Raw genomic sequence first — 23,904 nt, 5'->3', positions numbered from 1 at the left:
CAAAGAAGTGGCAGTTTGGTTGCCACTTTACTGAAAAGTTTACTTTAATTGAAAACACGGTCCCTATAACCTCATCTACCAACAATTCCCCAGGACACAATATATACATGCTCAGAATTCAATCAAGTGTAAGTATTGTGTTTATTGATCATTGAAAATCAAACTTAACTAAATGTAAATAAAGAAAGACAAAGTAACCTGTGGTCATGTGTTCATGGCAAAATGATTTAAAAACCATTGATAATCAACCTAACATCAGAAAGAAAATGAAGAGCAGCAATATCTGCTGAGCATCAAGCACATCACAGAAAGCACTAAAATGATAAAGAATGAGAAAGAATAAGAAGACAAGATGCTAAAGCACATTGACAAGTAAGATGTAATTCTGAATATCCAACAATTAATTAAGCAGCAGGCAAATGTGACGGTTAATAGGCCTACAAAGCAAACACCAGGGTACAGAATGCAGGAACACCTGAGAGACAGGAATGCACAGTGACAATCAAGAAGACTGTCAAGTAGTCAAAACTTCCACCTTATATGAAAGCACTGCTTTTATGTCCATACATCGAAGTTTCTTTGAAGACAACTACTTAGCAAAGTTATGTGATCAACATTAAGAAGTACCTGGATTAGATATTGAGACAGCTTAGCTGTTAGTTAAACACATGAACTAAATGGTCACCTCTTGTTTGTCATATTTCTTACTGTATATTCTTAAGCTGCATTTTTAATGGTTAAACAAAAGAATGTGCTGCCAAAACGGAAAAGTTACATTTGCTTTGTATGAGGCACCATAAATAAGACACAATATAACTTTTAGAGGAACAGAAATATGTTATCTATTTAGAGGATTCCACAGCCCCTAATCTTTAACTTGGTTTTTATTTGCATGTTATTTTAGGACTGTAGGTCAGCATGTTTCACTAGTATAAGATAAATAGTCTTAGAATGAATGCAAAAACAGTGCAGACATGTAAACATTGATTAAAGGTGTGCAATAGAAAAACTACTATAATGCGGCAAGTCATGTAGTTGTTTTCCAAGGTGTACAAATATATACAGACATCTTAAGCCTCCCTTAAACTGTGTCTTGAATCTCCTGGAAACTCCTATTGGAACCCACAAGGTCGAAAATGTTTCCAGTTGGACTGGAAACCTCAAAGGGGACTCCCTTCCCACAAGGGTGCCCATAGGAATGGGCAACCCCACTCCCTCCAATAGAATACCCATTAGACTAGAAACCATAAGGTGGCAAGTTCAGTGATACAAGCAATTCCTCATCTAGAAATCCCTGTAATTAGTTCTACATGGGTGAAATGTTAGTATATGTATTTGCCATATAAAGTTCAAATCAAGCAAAAAAAAAAAAACATGTTGGCTTGTCCAGAATATGACGTCAGCAAATTATTTTTATCAAATACCGAACAATAAACATCGATTCTGCTATTCGATTTTTTCATACATTTCTCCACACCACTTCCCTAACTAGTGCCTCTTTCATTCTGTCGAATGTCTGCCGGTTGGATTTCTTTACAGACACCATCTGACCACCAGATGGCCCTGCAATGCAATGGTTTAAATGGTTCAAATGACAGAATCTATTTTCCCAAATCAATCGTTTAATTTGCTTCGGGATTTCTTTTTTCTGACTGCCACCTTGGCTAGTGACAGTGACTGTCACGCCGCTGCCACTTCTGCCACCGACGCGATCAAAGAAGCGACAGACGCGATGCGACGCGCACTCTTATGTGCGGCTGTCATTTTGTTCCGGCCGGCTCCTTTCCTGTTCTGCATTCATTGACACCCAAGGCTGCCGAGACTTCCGCTTGTAAAGTTGGTTCCGCGATATTCAAGTGCTGCCGCCGTTCCTCCGCTGTCAGCTATCTCGACTTCTGATGGTGCCTTTCGCAGAGTTCGTTCACAGCTTCGAGAATGCAGGCCAAACCAGAGGCCGCTGACAGGATGGTCAGGGAGTTTCTGCGAACGGGTTCTACAGTCAGGTCAGAAACTTAATTAGTAATAAAGTGAGGGGAAAACGAGTATGTAACAGGACACGCGTTCGGGCAGGTAGTGAGTGCGAGGGGCGGGGGGTCTTACATCTGTCATGTGGGTAAAAAAAGGCCGTGTCTGCTTACCTGTCCACGCCAGTCGAGACTTCCCTGCTGCGACAGGTCCCCTCTCTCTACACTCCGTGTGCAACGCCTCGGCCGCGCAATATTTCGCATTTCCATCCCGGCAAGTGCGAGAGGCGGCATCTGCCCGAGATCAAGAAGGGGGCAAGAGCCGCGAGAAGTGCGGGACGGGCCTGGCAAAGCCGAGGGTGCCGGCTGGACTGAACAGAACAGAGCAGAACAGAACAGAACGGAACGGAGCAGAGCGAGGAAAGGCTTGTGTTGAAGCACCTGCTGGTGACCTTGCGTAGAGCTGCATTCGTCTGTACTTAACATTTTCAGAGATTGTTTTGGTTTAATATGAATTGTAATCAAGAGGGAGCATAATCTGAAAATGAACGAAGTATCTAGACAAGTATCAGGGAGTATACCGTACATCAATGCGAAAAATCCAAAGCACTTAACACAGCGTACATTTAAACGATGACTATATTATTACACGAATAAATAAGCTGCGATGAGCTCGAGTGAGCAGACCGATGAGTATCGTCCTTTCTTAACCCGATTTAGAATAAAAAAAACAAGTTCTTATGACTAAAAGTTAAAATGCTAAAATGAAAACAACGACACTAAAGGTAAACAATCGGAGCTTTCTGGTAATTTATTCCAAACCAGACGTACTCAACTCCCTGGATGACCACAGTGGCTGCAGGATTCAGGTTTCAGTCGTTGCCTGTTTTTCTTAACCAGCCATCAGTTAATAATGAGATGCAAATGTATAAAAGTGTATACGCATCATGAAGTGTATGTGTTAATACAGTGTTTCGAATTAATTGGGAGAGAGAGGGGAATGGACCAAGAGGTACAAATCGGCTCTGGATCACAAAATAAATAGATAACGTTCTCAGAAAATGAAAAAAAATCTACAGTATGAAAAAGATTTGTCATGAAAGCCATATAATTAAATATCACTTTCTGCTAGGCCTGCCTTCTAATTACAAAAGTGGTTGGAATGAAAATCTGCACACACTACGGACCCCCTGGACTGAAGATGAGAAACCCATTGTAAATTATACCAGCAATTACACGTCGGACTGCTGTCGCACATGCAGGTTTTGTTTTTACACAAAGATGTGCAGGTTAGGTGTATTGTTGGGTGTGTGAGTGTGTGTTCACTCTTCAATGTCCTTGGGTATTGTTCCTGCCTTGCGCTTTATGCTTGCTGGGTTAGGCTCCAGCCCCCAACGACCATGCTCAGGATTAAGTGGACTTAGAAGATGGTATGGTATAGTATTCCCATGATATTGCAGTGAAATATTGTGAAGACACTGACTTGGGGGATTAGTTTGAATGGCGTAAGCTGTTCTAATTTGAGGTGTTCATAAGAAATATAATGAGCTACTTCATGAGGTAAAAGTACATAATAAACAAGAATAGTTGGATATTTGAAATAGTAAAATGTGTGCTTCAGTTTAAATGTTTAAATATTCTTGATTGTAATAGAAACTTTTCCATTTTTACTCTTTTACTCTAGATCCCAAACAAAGGAATCCCCAGAAATAAGCCCATATTCGTCATACTAAAACAATACCCATGTGCTCATGTTTGAAATTTGTCATTATTTTAACCTTCTGTAGGTGGCTTTTTAGAGGGCTGGGATCACCGGTAAAGAATCAGATCTCAAATGATCATTTTCATGATCAGCAAACTTGAAATAGCATCAAATGTTACTCTATGTGTCTATATTGCTGATCCCCATTTTTCTGACGTTTTTCTTAAAAGATGTAACTTTGACTACTTTTATCCCATTGCTTTTGCACTGGTTTAACTTGGGCCTCTGAGCATGTCAGGGTTTGGTCATTTCTCCTACTTGTGCCACCCTTGAGTTCTTTTCTTTGCCCACCTGCTAGGCCTCCTCACTGCCTTTCTAGACATTTTAATCCACATTTGTCTGTTCATAAACTTGTTCCATGGCACTGTAGACCCCTCATCATACATACATACATACATCAACCTCTTAATTCCCACCATTTATTCTTCTGATTATTTCAAGCTGAGTAATGCTAAACATATATTTTATAATCATTAAGGTGTTGTTGAATTCCATTTTAATTTTGGTAGTAGATTTTAAGTATCAATAAATAACCTGTCTACTATATAATAAAACACTAAGGTCTGTGAAGGTGTGTGCCCTGGCCCTTAGAGCAGTATGACTGGTCAGTTTGGCTTTGGTGACATGCTTGAAAGAGGAAATGCGACTGTAGCCACAGGTTGATGAGAAACAGCATAGGAGGCACCCAGGGAGAGTGACGTTCAAAGATGGGAAGTATAAAAGCAGACAGGAGGCGAGAAAGGCATATTAAAAATCATGGTAGAGTCTGAGAAGCAGACTTTATGCAAACGCCCTTGAGAGAGGGGGTGCCAGTCAAGAAAGGTTCAAAGACACACAGATGCCGAGGGAAGGCGCTGGAGGTGCACCCAGGGTTACAGATAGCAAATATATTTAAATTATTCCATTCCTGTCTTCAATGGGTAGTGTGGCTAGTTTTTGATAAAGGGCTTCTTATAAGTCTGTTGGTGAAAAATTGAAAATGTGGGATCTCATTTTGGTTATTAAAATATGATTATTGGTGACCCCCATCCTTGATTATGGTAGGATGGAATTACTGTTAGTGTTTTTTTTAGAAATCCCAAATAAACATGGCCTAAGGCCAGTAAAGCTTATTAGTTCACATGGTCATCAGGCTCCTACTCCCTTATGTGTTAATATGCCTCATCACATTTCATACTAGTGTGGACATCTCTCCAAAATTCTTTTTGCTTTTTTCCTATGCCATTGATCCTTAGTTTCACATCTAAAAATACATCATTTAAGAAACAAACATTTTTTCAGCAATTTAATCCACACTGCCAGATTGGGAGTCACTGTTCATTAATTAAATATTAAATCCAAGCCTCAACATTTTTAAAAAGCTTAAAAAAAGTAAATAGAAATGATTTACAGTAACCATACACATAATGTAAAGATAATTGATGCTGCACAGATAAATGGATATGTACACTGTTTAGCTCTTGTTCATATAGCCGACCACTTTGAGACATTTTTTTTTCACTTCTCCAGCTGTGTCTTGTATCTCGATACTTCATTCTTGTACCTTTACCCAGTGTAAATTCCATATTTTACAATAGCGTTATGAGGCCGTAATACGTCTTGTATAACAGGGTGGGCATACACAGCCCTGGAGAAATTTTGTTATGACCAAATGTTAAAATAAACTCCTTGCTTCATTTAAATCTTTTTTTAGCTTGAATTGTGTTCTTATTTTGGCCTTCTAACGAATCCGCAAATATACTTTTTCACCACTTCTGTTTGGCTCAGAATACTTCTTTTTTGTACTGTTTTCTTCAAAGCAGCAGGGTTGTGCCATGTAGGCTGTGTTTTTGTTTTTAGCATCTGTGTCTAACACTGGCATGTTGCTGTCTGAAACTATGCCAAGTGAATTCAGTCACATGGCCATTACAATACAAACCTGCTTAATCCTGTTCAAGAACTGCTAAAATATTGCAAAACTAAACAAAATCAAGTGAAAACTCAACCTGCCCCAATTTGTAAAATGCAGAAATGGGTAATCAAATACAACTGAATAAAGATGTTCCCACATAGGCTCACGGTAAATTACTCTGGTTGGTTGAAACAGACCCCCACATTCTTGCAGGGCCACATTTGTCCATCCCTTGGCCTGTTTCATGTTTAACTCTGTATTAATGATCTACTCTCATTGGTCCTTTTATACAATAAAAAATGTATTTCATCAATTCCTAATAATAATACGGTTATTCCTCACTTTTGTAGATATGTTTTTTACTAGATTTGTAGTCAGTATGCGTTATTGATGTTATTAATGAGACAATGACTCTCATAGTAATTGCCCATCTCTTCAATCCTTTGCTTAACTTGTTGAAGTATTGGAAACAGTTTGCTCAGTAGACAGAGTGCTAATTTAATTAATGTTGTTGACATTACTAGCACATGGCGAAGTCTAGCTGTGGTCTTCTCTGAAAGTAGCTTGTTGCAATATTTTTTTAAATGTTTTCAATCACAGTGGATAAACTGTCAGACATTTGCATTTAGGTTGACAACTTTATTCAAGGCTAATCCCAATGTACACTTATGAGGACAGACATCAACTGAATTTAAATTGTGATTGTCATATTGTGCTTTGGGCTGTTAAGTAGAAGTAGGCTTCATAGGAATAAGAGTAAATTGAGAAAATGTGACAAATATAAATGAAACCTGACTGATTTGTAATGAAAAGATCAGAGTAGTGACTTTGCTGATGTCTGACTACAAAACAGCATGAACATTGACACGTAATGATGCTAGTAAATAATAACATTTTAAAATGTAACCATTGGGGAGGTGGAGCAGCTTACAGAGCTTAGGTTTCATATTCGGTTCTGGCTTAGATTACCCAGCGCTTGGAGATAACATGTTACTCTGTAGCTACGAAAATCAGAGTAAAATCAGGTGAATGTCAAAGAAAATTACATGCTACGGTCTTTCCACAGTTTAAAAGAAGTGGAAGCCACTGTGCTCTGCCTTTCATCATGTTGGGAACGGTACAGAGGTCATCATCCTCATCGTTGTCATTGTCATCTGTGTTTCTGACATTACAGTACGTACTCTACGTTTACGGTTGTGTGATTTCTTGTTGTAACTCATGTTAGGAAAAGAGCAAAGTGTGTTTTGATTTTAATGTGTTTTACATAACACTTGGTTATGTAATCTTTGTAAGTCTGGGTTATGGGTAGAAATTCATTTCACTGTTACATTTCCTGAAAGCAGCTTTCCTTCTGAGTTTCTTTTATAAAATATTAGGCAGGTTTAGATTTTCTGCAGTAACCGCTGCAGCTTGTGCATAAAGAGTTTTTAATTAAAAATCTCAAAAAGTGTTGGATCAGACATGTAAATGAACATTGATGTTTAGCTACAATAGGGCTGAGTACTTTCTGCATTTCGGGGGACCTTACTCCCCAGGATCTCCACTGTATATTGTAAGCCACAGTCCCAGTCAATTTATATGTTTTGTTTCATTTGCAACTGTGGTTTGGATCTACTACCCAGCATTCAGGGTGCAACCCAAGCAGTGTTAAGCAGATATTGAACATGCTTTGATGAGCCAAAGCATTCTTTAACTCCAATTTTCAAATATTTTCTAGAAATAAAATGATGAAGAACTGGGGAGTGATTGGTGGAATTGCAGCTGCTTTGGCCGCAGGTGTGTATGTACTTTGGGGACCAATCACTGAGAAGAAGAAACGGAAAAAAGGTATGTGTTAATGGGATGTTTGCTGCGCTCATTTCTAAGTGTGACTGTTGTTCTTGAGCCTCTTAAATGTTTATTGAAAAGCCTGGATTATTGTTAGGAACATCTTTACTCAGAGTCAGTATAAATTTAACAGAAGCACATTCTGTGCAGTTTGTACAGTAAGGTCACTGTGAAAGTTGTCGGTTCTTTTAAACATCAGCTACCATGAGCAACTAACCTTTTTGGTTGGAAGAGGTTAGGTTATGATCACAAAGCACGGAGGGAATGGCGGCTATGTTTAACTGATCCCAGAAGTGTATATTGCATCTTAAAATGGCAAGTTGTTTGCCAACAAAAGTATACGGTTAGCATCAAACAAACTAAAGAACATCATCATAATTCTGTACTGCTAAATTCCAGGCAATCATACAAATTTGCCATAACATATATTTGTAAGTTGTATCTGAATTTAATGTTCAATTCAGCAAAAAAAAAAAGAAACAAAATACAGCTAAGGGCTCCCACGTGCACTCCTGTTGACATGAAGTGAGCCCACTTGAGCATTTGTGGAAGATGAATAGTTGTCTTTTCAGACTAGATGGGTGCCATTGAGGTTAAAAATTGCTAATTTCTAGGTAAATAGGATTGTGTGGGTGTCATTTGCGTGTCCATGTGAACAAAAAATGTGGAGGTGTACAAACAGATCTCTGGATATTTGTGGTCACCCAGATCGGTGTCTGAGTGCACAAAAGTAGTCCTAAATACATGGAAAGAATGCTTTGAATCTGGTTAAGCAAGGTGTTCCTTGACAGCTGCAAAAAAAAAAAAAAATGTAATGATTGTCCTTCAGAATGAAATGTTGCTTATTTCTGGTACGGACAGCAAGGCAAAAAAAAAAAAAGCAATAGTAGCAATTCTGTTACTATTTGTTTTTTTATTGTTTTGTTGACAGGTCTGGTACCAGGTCTTCTGAATTTAGGAAATACGTGTTTTATGAACTCCCTCCTTCAGGGCTTAGCAGCCTGTCCCTCCTTTATTTCTTGGTTGGACGAGTATACTAACAGATCTAGCATGGATCAGAATCGGCAACAGCAACACCCCCAGCTGTCATCAACCCTCCTTCAGCTTCTCAAAGGTATGTTTGGAGAAAGTCTGCAAGGAATCGTGTGTTGACGCCGCCATTACCACTTCATTCATGAGGTGTACAATATTTATGACAAGGAAACCAGCAGTGGCACATGCATCTCCATGTTTAATGTTAGGCCTTGCTTGGGACAATGATGAATGACACTTGGAATTGTTTTTGTTGTTCAGTGGCTGGAGAGAATGTTGTAAATGTGGTGTCTTGCAAGCAGTCAATTCTTTTTCATCACTAATGTATCCTATGACAGCATTATCTAACCGGGAGGCAGTGGAAGATGATATACTGGATGCAGGGAGCCTTTTGGAGGTGTTGCGGATGAACCAGTGGCAGATCAGTTCTTTTGAAGAGCAGGTAAACAAAGATATAGTGGATTGTGTGTGCGTCTGTACATGTGTGCATGCACTTCCAGAGTGTTAGACATTCTCAATATGATGTGAAGAAATGGACAGCTGATGAACTGCTGTGATTAGCATCAGCCAACCATTATTCAGGGAAAGAGTTTCTTGATCATATTGCAAGAAACATCTTTTATACCTAAGGTGGAATTCTGGCTTCTGTTAAACCTGCTTGTTTTTTTGTTTTTTTTTAAACTTTGCATAGATTAACCTGAATTTATGAGGGGGTACAGAAAACTATATTAGCAAAAGTAAGGTTGGGAATGAATGTTCAGAAACTGAACACAAAACAGGGCGAAATCATATTGACTAAGCAAAGTCTGGTTTTGCTTAAGAGCTTGATTATAGTGAAACTCTGCTGACCAGAAGTAAAAACAAGTTAGAAAAGATTACTCTACGAGCTGTATGACAATGTGGAGAAGGCAAGTAGTGCAGCCAAGGCAAAACCTCTCGCCCAACCACATATACTTTATTAAACTCTTTAGTCTAGTGTGTTGCGCTCCAGGTGTTTGTTGTAGACTCTTTATTTAGAAACATATAAATGTTATTTGAACATTTCAGCTTAGCTTTGCAGTAGTGGGCATGTTTTTTAAAAAAAAAAAAAACAGCTTTAAAATCTTCACTCACTCTTATGAATTTCCATATTTTAGGATGCTCATGAACTCTTCCATGTGCTCACATCATCACTTGAAGAAGAACGAGATCATCGTCCTCACATCACACATTTGTTTGATGTCCAGTCACTGGAGGTAAGTAGGTACAGTCTGTTGAAACTTCTGTTTTGAAGCTTGCCTTCAGTGAATTAGTAAGCACACATCTTTTATAAATGTATCTCTGTAATGCTAATGAAAGGTTGCTGGGTAGTCAGTGTAATTTCAAGTTATCCACTCACATTAGGCCTTTTTGTATGGTGCAGTAAAGAGGCATGGAAGGACATAGTTTGTGCAGATAAATTGCAGCAGGTCACTCAGTCTTTTTTTATACTTGGAGATATCCTGCTTTGTAACATCTGCGGGAAATGCATCGCCTTCTTGGACTTTCTGATATATTTTATCCCCTATACTTTTAAAACTGTGTTTTGTAAACAACACAAGAATGAATATATAGTTATCTTGAAATGCCATCAGTGTTCGAAGGAAAACCAACTTTATCTGTTTTTTTTTTTTCTTTTTTTTTAATACTAAAATTGGCAGGCCAAATAAGAAAATAGGAACATTAGTAAAACTACCAACAGTGGGTGGGCGAATTATTCATAACAAATATAGCTGTTAATGTTCCTTCCTGGAAACTTTCAGTTCAGTTAAGCTCAGTATATTCTTGTAAAGAAAATTTTCATTTAGAAGCCAAGCATTTTCATTGCTAATTAGAAATGCAACACAGTAAAAATGCAGCATAAATCAATATGGGCAAAATGAAAAGCACCAAAAAATTCAGAATTAAAAAATGCAGTATGAAGAACTATGTATGTGTATAGTTTTTCTTATCTTTCTGTATTTAATAAGAGCTTCATGTAAAAGACAAAGTCCTTATTCCTAAATTGTGCTATCTTATGTTAGCCATACTTTGTGAAGTAAATCATGGCATAGGCAAACAATAAAAAATAAGGCAAAGTACCACAGACATCTCTAATGATTAAATATCCACTCCATAGTACACCTCATGCCACCACTGGATGTCAAGAAGAGGGAGACTTAATACAATGATATGTTAAAGAATGACAGAGTAGTAAGACATGGCTTTGAAAAGTGTAAGCATAAAGTATCACAGTAGAGCATTGTGCTTGAAATCAAAGGAAGCCCTTCATTTTGAAAATCTTGAAATGAAGAAACCACCTGAATTTTTAAGTGGGTTTGAGAAACTGGCATAGTCAGCATTTGAACAAAAATTAATATTCTGTTAATGAAATATATAAAGAGAAAAAAAAAAAGTGGTAGTATTGAATCTTAAGGGACACCGTTTCAGAGTCCTCACAGGAATGCCTGGATATGGGTAGAATACTTGGATTGGCAAAGCAAAGCCTCACAAAGAAAGTGCCACATTGTAGAAGATGCAATGTACTGTAGAAAGGTTATAACCAGCTTCTTAAAAACACTATTATAAATTATTATACATTAATAATGTGTTCAATAGATTTAAATATTCATTTAGTTAGCTAACAGTTTGTGGGTTGCTGTTATTGGCAGGGTGGTGGAGGCCACAATAATATTTTATTTAGATGTTATTGTAAGGGAGAATAATATCAAGCTTATAGTATCTTTTTAAGGTTAACAAAAGAAGGTTTTAAACAGGCAGGAAAGTTATTATCTGAGTATGCCATTTTAAAATGTAAAGAAGCTGGATAAACCAGCTATTGCTGTGGCACATTTATGACCCTACTAGATCAGTTAAGAGTCTTTGTTAAGAGCTCTGTCTATCTGTGCCAAGGAGGGGGGTAGTTGACCAGAGTGGGCCAGGTGTGCAGAACACTTTACATTCTATGAGCCACCCCAAGCCTGGACTGGAAGAGATAAGTACATTGGTAAGTCTGAGAGAGAAACGGGTTTGAGAAGGTAGTTTACAACTTAATTACCTACAATATATTTTCTTAATTGTTTGGCTGAAACTACATTTGTGCACCCTTTGATAAAATGCTGACAGGAACAAAGAATGGGCTAGACATTGGGGGGCAGAAACTACACTCACCCATTCTTGCAAGAGGCATGTCAAGGACCATTAGCATTTAATGGATGCATGCTGCCTGTCTCTGTCTCTGCCATTTTCCATCCATAGAGAAGGCCTGGCCATCACTTCTTCCATTCCAAAAACCAAGCTGGGCCAGAACATAAAACCGAGAATCACCTGGTTGCAAGCGTCTACTTAGTTTGTAATGATATTTTTTCTTGCTCATTTTGCTTCCTTTATTATTTTGAACATATTATCTAGAATACATGAATACATTTGTAACATTTATTTCCCCTGCCTGTTCTAGTCCTCTGTCTAGGTGCCTGGGGTTATAGAATGTCCAAAAACGGGGAGTGTTAAACTGTAGTAGCAGTCAGCCTTAACAGTGTGGTATGAGTATGGGATGTGGGGCATTCTGTTCTGGTCTACGTAATAAGGAGTATAAAGGGGAATAGGGTCACCCTAGGATCCTTCCATGACAAAATAATTGTTCTTTAACTTCTTTAGAGTACTGAAAGCCAAGATCAAAAGAATCTCAGCTGCCGAAGTCGAGGTAACATAAACTTTTCTCTTTTTTTTCTTCTTTGTAATTACTATACCTCAGATGAATATGTTAGTGGAATGTTTTTTAGAGTAGACACCTGTACAGTAATAAAACTATTTCATTGCTAAAGGCTATGTCACATTAGACAAGTTTTCCAATGATTTTCAGTTTTCGCCTTCATTTATATAATCTTAGCCAGTCAGAGGCAGTTGGCTGCATGTTCCCATAAGACCAGTTGTGTAATGTGACATAGCCAACACCTGCAATCAACTAGTCTGCAACTGGCTAGGATTAAATCAAAAGGGTTTGATTTCCTGTTTGGTCAGAGGAGTGGATTCTTTTCATGCGAGAGATAAGAACCAATGATTGTACAGTCACCAAATCTGTCATACTCCATGTCAAAATGTCGTGTAATGTGACATCAGCTTTAGGCATCTCTTAACAGAGGGCAAATGGCACTTTATTAGACTAGCCCAAAAACTCTGACTTATGCTGACAGGTTTACAATTAATGTCCTTATCTTTTTTAAACGATTTTATTTAACTTGACTCCTCTGTCTGTTTGTTGGTCTGGGACAAATCTTGCAACTGAATACCCACTTTTTTATGTATATCCACTTTTGGCGAAGCAAATTTCTTCAAATTTTGCATACATGTTCAGCATTAATGACAATACAATAACCCGTCAAAACCGATGCAATTATGTAGCAAATTTTGGTGTAATTAATGGTTATGTAATTCCAATTAATGCACACACAACAGTGACGGAGAGGGAATATCGCGCAATATTACCCACTTGCCTCTTCCAGTGAGTGGAGTGGGAAAATATGCATGCCGACTTGTTGACAGTTGCGAAGTAGTAACCATGATGATCGTGGTGAGGAAGTACTGCCGTAAGCTTGCCGTTCTGTCGTCTGTTGTTTCTCCGCAGCGACCGAGCGCTAATCCTATAAGAGCCTGAACAGAAAACTAGAGACCAAAAAATATATTTCTTTTTAGTATGCAAATAATTCTGCAAAGAAGATATATTATGTAATTGTGACGATGTGGGTTCTGGCTCCACGCTCCCATCTGATATTTGGAAGCCCTTGAACCCAACACCGTCGGTAATGTCACCGATGAACTAAACAGTGAGACAACATTTTAGCAAGGGGATGGTACAAAAAGTGTAAAAGTGCTTTCATTAAAAACAATCAAAAACAAAGTGTCCAATAAATAAAGTGCAGGGAGTCCCAAAACTCTTCATTAAATAAATAATCCATTAAAGGAAAACGTGGAGGTTAAAAACAATAAATAGAAAACAATCCTTTAAAACCAGAGGTTAAAATGTTTCTTAGGAAGCAGTCTTTAAAAACAAATGACAAACCCGGTGCTTCTTCCCTGTTAACGTTAGCATCTCACCTGCTTCTCCCATACGGGCCCTGCAACAGGCGAGACGCTCTCTTTCCAATCCTTGGCTCCGGTCGGCTCCCCCTGACAGTGACTTGGGAATTCCACTGTGACCAAGGCTCTCACACAGGGAACACCATGTCCCAAGTCCCGACTCCCGCTACCTTCCGCGGAGAGTACTGCACCTTCCCGGTCACTCCCGCCCTTCATAACAAACTCTGCGGGAGCGATCACAACTTCTCCCAGGTGTTGGCCAAACACCCAGGCTGCCTTCAGCTGCCTGCAAGCGCTCGCTCGCTTCCAACTGCACCGATTTGCGCTCTCTCTCTCTCCTCACTGCTTCCTGCTGCCAACCTCCGTTTCCTTCTCTTTCTCTTTACTTTCCTCTTCTAATCTCCCTTCTCCAAACCGACTTGCGCTTTTTATAATGCGAGGGGCCATAGCAGCTGTAGCATGTTAGCCACGGGAGCAATCACGGATGTGGGCAGTCCATCACCAGTGCACTTGGTGAGAAACGCCCACACCGCAGATCGCCCAGTGGCTTGCTATGGCCCAACGCTCCATCGCTAAGCCACCGCGAGAGCGGTGATTATTTATTTAAAATGGCCTTTGCTCAGTGAGCTGTGGACCCATAACACCACAGTAATACAGTACTTTTAAAGAAGCTTCCCATTCATTAATAATTATTAAAGAAAAATCATTTGCATAATTCCCCACCATGCTGAACAAGTTTCAAAAATTGTTTTAATCAATTAATTTATGAGCGCCCCACGATTTTATTTAGTCACATACAGCCACGGAAATTGTGGTTAAAGAAAAATTTATTTTTTCTTTTTAGTGTACAGTATTTATAACTGAAGTAAATAAAATTGCTTTACTTAAAACATTTTTTTTAATATATTCTTTTTTTTACATCTTTATTTTTTATGTTAACTCTTTCTCAGGTCAGTTGCAACCCATGCCAAATCCCTGGAAATCTCATCATCCCTTTCATGGGCGACTGACCAGTAATATGGTATGCAAACGATGTGAACATCAGGTGAGGGTTATAGCTTGCTTATTCATAAGCTGTTGTATTGAATTAATGTTTTAAGGTGCTCATGAGGTAAATGAGCCTACAGATAAGAGAACAACATACAGCATTTCTACACAGAGTGTTTTGTTCTCTTTGTACACATAAAGAAGTCAAGGCAATAGTGCAAGCCAGCTGTGTTATGGAACCAGAAAATGGAGACATTTGATGAGGTCATTTCTCTGCAGTGGTGTGCATTAAAGGCAAAACTGGTTACTGTCTGGGACAGTTTACATTCCCCTGGGGGAAAAAGAAGTAGTTACTGTCAAGGGGGCAACTCCATAATGTGGTATGGAATTGGGAAGGGTTTGAGGTAAGGATAGTAATGAAGATGGAGTAAATATTAACTGTGCTCCAAAGATGTTACTGAACACACTGTGCTGTTTTTATGTTCAAATCGGCAGCTGGATAGTTGAGCCGTACAGAAACAAACATTGTGTTCATGATACAAATATTGACCCTCTGTTGACCATGAGGATGAAGCAGCCTCCTTCCCAGAGGAACTTTGAGTGTGGAGTCATGCAGAAAGTTTTAGCAAGCATTAGCCTGGCTGGAAGGAGGAAGAGAGAGAAGAAAGGTCCTAGGGAGCTTATGAGTGACATGTTGGTGGTATGTGGATGCACCACCGACTCTGTTAGAGAAGGACAGGACCAACACAGGTGGGCTTAGGAAGGCAGGTGGAGTTTCTTTGTATTTCATATTTTTTCTATATTGTGTTTCCCCAGTGGTAAGCCAGTTATTAAGTTCAGTCAAACATCCTTTGTATATTAAAGCCACTGCCAACCATATTTGGATAGAGGGTTACTATGAGCGCGCCCCCTAGTGGTTAACAAACTGATACAAATTCAGCAATGTATATTACAATCTAACATGACAGACTGCGCACAGTGTTCTCCATATTTTATTTCCTTGTTTAGACAAGTTATATGTTGTAAAAAAGTATAATTAAACAATTGTATAGATTTTTAACAGCAGATCTGTTCACTAGGAAGAAAAATAAAAGTAATACAAAAAAGAAAATAAAAATTAGAGAAAAATTATTTTCTCTATCATTAGGAAAGCAGGTTGTATTAACTATTTTTTCTTTTACAATTTCTTTCTAAGTCTAATTTTTAGAGATGATAAATAAACAGGATAATTTTCAGTGTGTATTCTGAGATATGTTTTTATTGTTCTTTTTCTCACATGTAGAGCCCAATCCGGTACGACTCATTTGACAGCCTTTCTCTTTCTATTCCCACTGCAGTTTGGGTAAGCATTATCTACCACTTAATGAGCCAACTATGTGTAGGTTGACAAAATGTCAAAAGCTATGGCCCAGGGCTGACGATATACAGTGTCATTTAAAACTGCAGCTTTATCCACTTAACATGTTTTTCTTTGACAGGGTCGACCTGTGACATTGGACCAGTGTCTCCAACATTTCATCTCCTCAGAGACAATTAAAGATGTGGAGTGTGAGAATTGTACTAAGGTTAGTGACAGAAAAGCCTGTATAGGATTCTGGGCTTTGGCATGCAAAAATAAATCTCATTCCCCTTTCACATATATACAGCAGGCCCTCCTAAGCCGGAAGCTCCCCAGGTCAAAGTCTAACATGAATCTCTAAATCTACAGTATGTATGAACAGAACTATAAAATTAGCTGTTACTATAACTTTATGTAAGATATAAGAAAGCTGGTTATAGGATAGCAAATAAATTCCATACAAAACTGTAACTAGCTTTAGAGTCTAAGTTAAGAATCTAAGATTTATTTTGCAAGGTTAGCTATTTGATAAAAATGCAAATGTTATCAACTATGACATAAGGAATTTACTTGACTTCTGTGCCAAATAAGACATTTTTATTATATAACATTCAGGAACAATTGAAAAAATGGTGATACACTGCTAATCAAAAAAAAGGCCTGAATGTATGTGGTACAATGAAACAAAGTTTATACTGAAAACTCTTAGGATATCACTTACCACTGACTTAGTGCCAGAATTACGGCATTCACAGCCCTTTGGCTCTGTGAACGATAATACACTTTGTAAATGGGAACAAGTAAACAACACTAAATTCTGGGTGTGAGCAAACTAATTATGTCATTGCATGATGTGTAAAATTAGCTTAATAAAAACTGAGTAATTAAATGATCTGTGCAATAAATAGTAATTGTCCAGATTTGCAACTTAAACTTTATACATTACAAGAATTAAATGGTATTGTTAGATGTTACTGTAGTTCCCTCTGTTCACTTTTACTTTTATCAAAAAAGCAGGTACCTAAAATACTAAATTGACCAAAAACATGCTTATTTCTAACTGTAATAATAATACACTGGAAAAAAGTGTATTTTTTAATAACAGTCCCAAATGGCCATAAATAAAATGGGTAAATGTATAATTTGTAAGATTTGCTTAATGGTGTATTTTTTCATGATTATTACTAAAGCTGGTGTTTGAACATTACAATAAATCTGACATAAAATAGGCAGTTGACCCCAAAAAGCTTATTAATTCCATCCACCTAATTTCTTATTAGGGGTATTCCCAGATAAGGCTTGGCATCAATATGAGAAAATGTTTGCTCAGTATGAGAACAGTTTATTAGGCAATGCATCAGAGTATAAATCAAAAGGTATTGAATTACACTGTTTTGTTCTTTTCAAAAAAAAAGTAATAGTCCAGTTACCTTTTCTTTCTTTCCACTATTTATGCAGACAGACAGGATGTTAAATGGCCAGATTGCTGGAAGCCAGAGGACAACTTTTATCAAGCATCTTAAGTTGGGAAAGGTATGATAATGATAATTGAAGTATGAAAGTTAGAGAAGAAACAAGTTGCTTTAGAAACTGTTGATGTGAAATTTGGTGCCAACAGGTTGATATGTATTTTATTTTAAAAACCAAGGCAGATGATTTTGGCTTTTGACTGGCCAGCTCCACAGTGGTTTAAGTTTTACTTAATCATTAACGGCACCGTAAAAATGTGAACTCCTGTTCACTGATGCAGTAATATTCAAAATTACTGGAATGCTATCTCATTCTAAACCATTATAGTTCTATTCTTGTAAAAGGCATTATAATTATTTTTGTCTGTTGAAAAAATATATGTGAGATACAACATTTTGAATAGGAATATTCACAGAAAAAAACATTGTAGTATGGCATATAATTTTATAAATGTCATAACTGCAGAGAAAGCGAAAGTACCGTGAGCTAAGAATATTCTTTGAAAGCTTACATTTCTCTAGCCATGCACTCAGATCATGTTGACTTTTAACCAGATTATTCCATTAAGCATTCTGTACTTCCAAAATACATCAAAAGGTTGTGGCATGAATATAAATGCAGGGACCTGTCTAGATTCCTCAGGTTATCCATCTGTCTTTTTCCCAGGCTAAAGGGTGAGAGTTTTGGAGGCAATTGGGCCCTTAAGGTTCACCTTGCAGTTTCAGATTTCTGGTCCTAACACCAGGTGTTAAGACTTTAACAGGTTCGGTTACATGTTGCAGGCCATTGTCTCACTGACCCGAATTTACCAGCCCTAAGCCTGCTTAGCCCTCAAAATAAAACTGGACAATTCAGAAAAATATAACAATCTAGACCATATTTTAAAAAGTATTGTTAATTATTAATTAGTAATATTAAAAAGTAAAAAATATTTATTATTAAAAATTAATATTAAGAGTTCAGCTAATGTATTAAATCACAAAAGTAAAATACAAAGATAAAAGGTTAAATGCAAAGTGTAAGTAATAATAAAATGGATATTCTTACAGCATTTCAGGAACGATGACACAGATTCGGACCTTCAAGTTGATCTGTCTGTCGTTTTCATTTTCATTCTGCTTGTTTTAGAAATTTCTCCTCCATGTTGTTCAGGTCCTCCTACTTCCAAAGTTTTGTCCCTCCTGGACGTTCCCATCTAGGATCATATAATATGTTTTTTTAAGTGAATAGTTTCTTTTTATGTCAAAAAAGCCATAACACATACAGTAATTAAAAACATTTCTTTACACTAGTAATTAATATTAAGTAATATAAAGTAGTATTTATCATACATATTTCTAATTTTTATTTCTGCTTGCATGTATTATAAACTAAGTATAATCTGAATTAAATATTTTTATTAACTACTAGTTGTCCTCTGCGGCTCCACCTGTGCAGTAGTGAAACAGGACAAACTTTTAAAATCAATAAACAAACAGGTATGGCTAGCTAAGCGGAGGCAAGGTTCACTCCAAAACATGGCCAGAGGTAGGTGATTCAAACAGACACTTGCAAGTGAGTGAGGAGGGCCCAGTCCGGCTCCCTACTCCTGACGTCATGCTTCCCCCTCACCTCATCCTGCAGCCTCTCTCTCAGGTTCACACAAATTAATCAGTACTACAGTCGATGAGAGAAGTCGCAAAATCAACTGGAATGTTCAAGCAAATTATAGAAAAAAAACTCCAATCTAAATCTGTTAAGTAGTTCTCTCGTGAAAAGCGGACATACAGACAGATGTTGGATTATATATATATATATATATATATATATATATATATATATATATATATATATATATATATATAAAATAGAGAGAGAGATTTGAGCAAATCTTTACAGAACAAAAAACTGAAAAACTTCTTACTCCAGAGGTTCAAATCTTTTAAGTAGATTTTGAAACAAAAACCACCGAAGTTCAAAAGTTCTGACCAAAAAAAAAAAATGATTTGAGGAGTAAGGTGTTAAAATTAACTGCAGCGCAGCTATTTAGTCTCCCTTTTACATTTACTAACATACTGCCAAATTATCATTTCAGTGTATTTCAAAATACACATATGATCTAATATACTAAGTGCTTTGTTTACTGTGAGTTACAGTATAAGCCAAGTAGTATTAGTAAAATAATATTAGAAGTTTGTCAGATATTCCTTTTATAGAACATGCAAAACGTTAATGATTATTCTGATTCAGTCAGGCAGTGTAAAGATTGTGTTTGACGTGATGGCTTCTGTAAGCTGCTGATTTGTGTCATTAGAAGCACTGCTACAGCACAGCGGTGTTTCTCAAAGGCTTGCTTTGCACCCTCAGCTTCCCCAGTGCCTCTGCATACACCTTCAGAGACTGACATGGTCCAACCAGGGCACACCAATCAAGCACCAAGAGCATGTGCAGTTCTCTGAGTTCTTGTCCATGGACTGCTATAAGCACCGGGTTTCAGGTCAAAAATCACAACAGAAACCTCCCATGTTGGGATCAGAGAAGCTGCCTTCCAGAACGTCAGGTAATGTTTGTCTAAATTCAGTTGTTAACTGTTATTTCATGATTCCAAAGAGTTTTGTGGAGGGAAAACAAACAACATTGTACATTTGTGTGTGTAATGGCAGCCTCATTTGAATCTGCAGATCAGGATGCTCCAAAAAGCACTAAGAAGCCAATGACTAATGGAGCTTGTTCAGCCAGAACGTTGAACCTTCCAGGGGGAAGTCCTGGATTCAGCTTCTCTCATGATTTCAGGTGATTTTTTTTTTTTCCTTTCCATTTTTGAGTACACACGGGTCTGTTTGTCAGCTAGCTAAATATTCTGCAGTCATTTACAATTGCCTGTCCAAATATGACTGACATATACAAACCTGCACCTGGAAGCCACCTGTTCCAGACAGAGGCTCTTTGTTGTCTCTCACTTGTTTTGAGGAACTCTCCCTCATGCTTATTCCCATAACCCATTTGTTTGGTTACTGCCCATAGAGCAATTGCTTCTGTGTTACATTTGAAACTTTTTTGCACACTGAATGGTTGCATACCCATCCTGTGGACTCCCCTGAACATAATTTCCACAGCCCTGCAGAGGCAGTAATGAAGTTCAGACCACTCCTGATCTGTGCCTGGGCCAGTTCTCAGTCTGCTTCGCTTTTCTAGCTCTGGTACCACCTTCTTGTAACCCTGTAAACTTACTGGACAATAAATATGCACATTACCTTAAAAAAACACATTTTCTGCTTTGTGAGACAGGATTGAACTAGAAATCCAACTTTGTAGTTAAATTGAAATTGCAGGAATGAATACATTAGAAACGCTTATTTTACATGTTTCAGTTCCATCCCTGGTTAGGCTTGGTGTATAGAGTCATTACTGTCACATATGCAGAGTATTATGAAATTTTTTCTTGCATGTCATAATGTACATGCAGCATGTCGTCACTCTTTGGTACCATGATTAGTAAGTATACTTTTAACTAGCTTACCACGAAGGTTCTTAATTCCTTTTGTGAAAAATCTCAGAATGTGTTTGTCATTAAGAGGCAAACAGAATAAGTACATTTTTATCATATAATGGCCAACTGCAGCTGCTCTACTAAAATATAACTTGCCGGAAAATTCTATCTTAAGAAATTCCTATTTACCAAATAAGGCAGGTGCTCACAGGTTGAAAACGGGACTAATCCTTAAATGTCTTCTACTTTCAGTTTATCTTTGTACTTATTCAAGCTGACAGCTGTACTGGTCCATCATGGAGATATGCACTCTGGACACTTTGTGACATACCGCCGATCTCCATCATCATCCAGAAGCTCATCTGCTCTCAGCAGTCAGTGGCTATGGGTGTCTGATGACTCTGTGCGAAAAGCCACCCTTCAAGAGGTCCTGTCCTCTAATGCTTACCTGCTGTTTTACGAAAGAGTCCGGACAGCTGCACTGGCACGTTTGCATTGCACTCCAGGGCATGGCATAGAAGAGTGAGACAGGTTTTCAGAGTAGCAGCACCAAGACGACCTCTGTATTGGCTGACCTGCCCTCATCTCCCTCTCCCTGCATGTCAGTGTGAGCAGGATGCTTGTTAATAGCCAGTCTTTGGGCTCCACCATTAGTAAGCTATGCAGAAGGCCATCGTGTACAGCATGGATTTCTCTCACCATGTAGACAAGTATGACAGAGTTGCAAAGAGCGTTACTGCCCTTGTCTGCTTTAGCGGAGGCTAAATTTTAAACCTGTCTGCGGCTTTTTGTAATACTTTCTGGATATCAAGGTAAATCCAAATATTTGTGTACTGTTTAGGTATACAGTACCTACTTTTATGGTTTTATCTAGAGAAAAGTGCACCAATGCTCATTTAGGTACAAACGTTTCATTTCTCTCTATATCAAAATACGCTTAAATTCCCTAGACTCCTGGCTTTGCTCTCCGTGAACAGAGTGCCAGCAGTTTCATACTGTAAATGCGTTACAACGTGCCAAAGGTTTGCTCAGTTAGTTGTCTTTCCAGAGTACAAACATAAAGTTGTCTACTATTTCCTCTGTTACTTGCTTAAAACTCAAATTTCCCATCTTGGGCCCAAAGCTGAAAAAGGAAGACTACAATCCACCATAAAAGTGCCTGTCAACCCTTCTCCTACAAAAGTGCAACTTCTGTTTTTTCCCCATAGAGTATTTGTCAAAAGGAGTAAGTTGTTTAATAATAAATTAGTAAGAGATGGAGGCTTAGATATTGCACTCATGTAAAAGAAAAATACAAGTAAGTTAAAAAGATGACAAATGATTATATGAAATTTCTTTACATATGATATTTGATTTATTGCTCTATTTTATTTACTGACCAGTAAAGGTGAGTAAAGTACCTGTGATGACATTAGTTAAAGAACAGAACGAAAATTAGCTATGTAAAAATGATTCATTGTGTAAGTGTACTGTACATAATTTAGCAAGAGTTTTTAAATTCAAGTCATGAGTGTGCATGTACAGGACTAATATTTCTTACTTATCTCCAGTATTATTTCTGGGGCTGTGTGTGTTTGGAATAAATGGTGGACGGGTTGTTGTTTTATACAATCCAAATGTAGGACAAATGTATAAAATGAGGAGAGTCTACAGAGAAAGTGGTCACAAAAACTGCCTGAAAGTTATTTTATTTTCAGATATAGTGAAAGTCTCATGGCCACTTTTTAAGAAAATTGTTACTTCCATAATTCGGTTAAAGCCCACTGTATGGTTCTTTACCCACCATATTGAATGTTTTGTTTGGTTGCCTGTTAAATGAATCAGTGTTGTTGATCTTTGATACTGCAAAAAAGTTAAAATAAATCCTTATTTTTTATCCATTTGTACAACTGACTTGCACTAGACGTGTGTGTTAGGGATAAATGTGAGTGGAGTCTGTATGAATGTAAATATATAAATGTGATTGAACTGTAATGATGTTTTCATAGTTTAAAATGTGAAATCAAAAATAAAAGTAATTCAACACCATCTCTGCCTGTTCAGTCCTACGTGACTTCAAATCCTGTATTTATATGTGCCTGTTGTACTGTATGTCAGACAGTTCGAGTTACATTGATCACAATGGTGGGGTGTAAGTTTGACTGAAGGCTTTTCATCCTCCACACGTACATCAGCTTATGAAGCTGCACCTCATCAAATTGCTCTTTACAACATATGATATGACATACAGTTATAAAAAGTAATTGGTGGATGCCCTACCTACCTACCCTCCTGAGAAGGTGCCTCTCTGGTATTCCTGTTAGTAGTGTTATGTTCAGTTTGACAGACAGACTTACAAAGCATTACCAGTTGTAAAGACCCCAAGCCCAGTGTCCTCATTTCAAATATGATTTTGTGATTTCACTTCAGTCTTATACTTTCTATTTCCAGTTGGCTTTTAGCCCACTTACCTGACATTTGTCCAGACTGGATTTTGGTTTTCCCGTAACTATTAAAACAGTTACACAGTCAGTTGTCTTTGGTGTTGAAATGCTTCATTGTCCGTTTACTGTACATGCTGAAATACACAATTCACCAGCACTGTGTTATATTCCTTTTATGGTGGTATCCAGCTCTGTGTCACTAGAGAGCTGTTGGTCAGACTCAAGCTCACAGGCTCTGTCCTCTGTATTAGATCACGAAAGTCTGTCAACTTCCCAAACTTGCATACAAACAAAACTGAAGTGCTTCTTGTGATAACTCTTTTCCACCAAATTACTTTTTGTACAAAAATGTCCACGTTTTAATTTTTCACTGGTTTTAAACCAATACTTGACGGCCCTCTGATATAACATTGTTGAAGTTAATGTTTATATCACCCACAAGACATTGCAAGACTCACTCTTACATGGATAACATTAATAAACTCTTTGGCTGGATTACCACAATTGTCTTCACAAAACATTGACAAAAGTACAGCAGGTTCCAAATCCTGCTGTCAGAGCTGTGACTGTTCCTGAAGCAGGTTTTATTTGTGCCTAAAAACCCAACTTTTGTCTGTCACATTTAGATCACCTCCTTTTGGACATGTTCTACTGTCCGATTTTATTG

At 37.8% G+C, this 23,904-nt stretch overlaps 1 protein-coding gene across 2 annotated transcripts; it reads left to right on the top strand.

Moving 5' to 3' along the window:
• Nucleotides 1–1,821: 1,821 nt before the first annotated feature.
• LOC120540764 (ubiquitin carboxyl-terminal hydrolase 30-like) lies at nucleotides 1,822–22,842 on the top strand. 2 transcript variants are annotated; one of them, XM_039771814.1, is made up of 14 exons: nucleotides 1,830–2,003; nucleotides 6,684–6,790; nucleotides 7,335–7,444; nucleotides 8,376–8,558; nucleotides 8,815–8,918; nucleotides 9,613–9,711; nucleotides 12,131–12,176; nucleotides 14,500–14,594; nucleotides 15,819–15,878; nucleotides 16,015–16,101; nucleotides 17,334–17,408; nucleotides 19,692–19,884; nucleotides 20,006–20,117; nucleotides 21,067–22,842. In XM_039771814.1, exons 2-14 carry the CDS (start codon nucleotides 6,723–6,725, stop codon nucleotides 21,338–21,340), a joined length of 1,506 nt encoding a protein of 501 aa, XP_039627748.1. In that variant the 5' UTR covers nucleotides 1,830–2,003; nucleotides 6,684–6,722; the 3' UTR covers nucleotides 21,341–22,842. The 2 variants fall into 2 exon arrangements, with proteins under 2 accessions (XP_039627749.1, XP_039627748.1); XM_039771815.1 differs by lacking the exon at nucleotides 6,684–6,790 and having other exon boundaries at nucleotides 1,822–2,003.
• Nucleotides 22,843–23,904: the final 1,062 nt, after the last annotated feature.

This window comes from Polypterus senegalus, chromosome 12 (assembly GCF_016835505.1).
Source record: "Polypterus senegalus isolate Bchr_013 chromosome 12, ASM1683550v1, whole genome shotgun sequence".
In the NCBI taxonomy this organism is placed as follows: domain Eukaryota; kingdom Metazoa; phylum Chordata; class Cladistia; order Polypteriformes; family Polypteridae; genus Polypterus; species Polypterus senegalus.
Note: the sequence above shows the minus strand (reverse complement) of the source record. Positions and strands in the feature narration are given on the sequence as shown.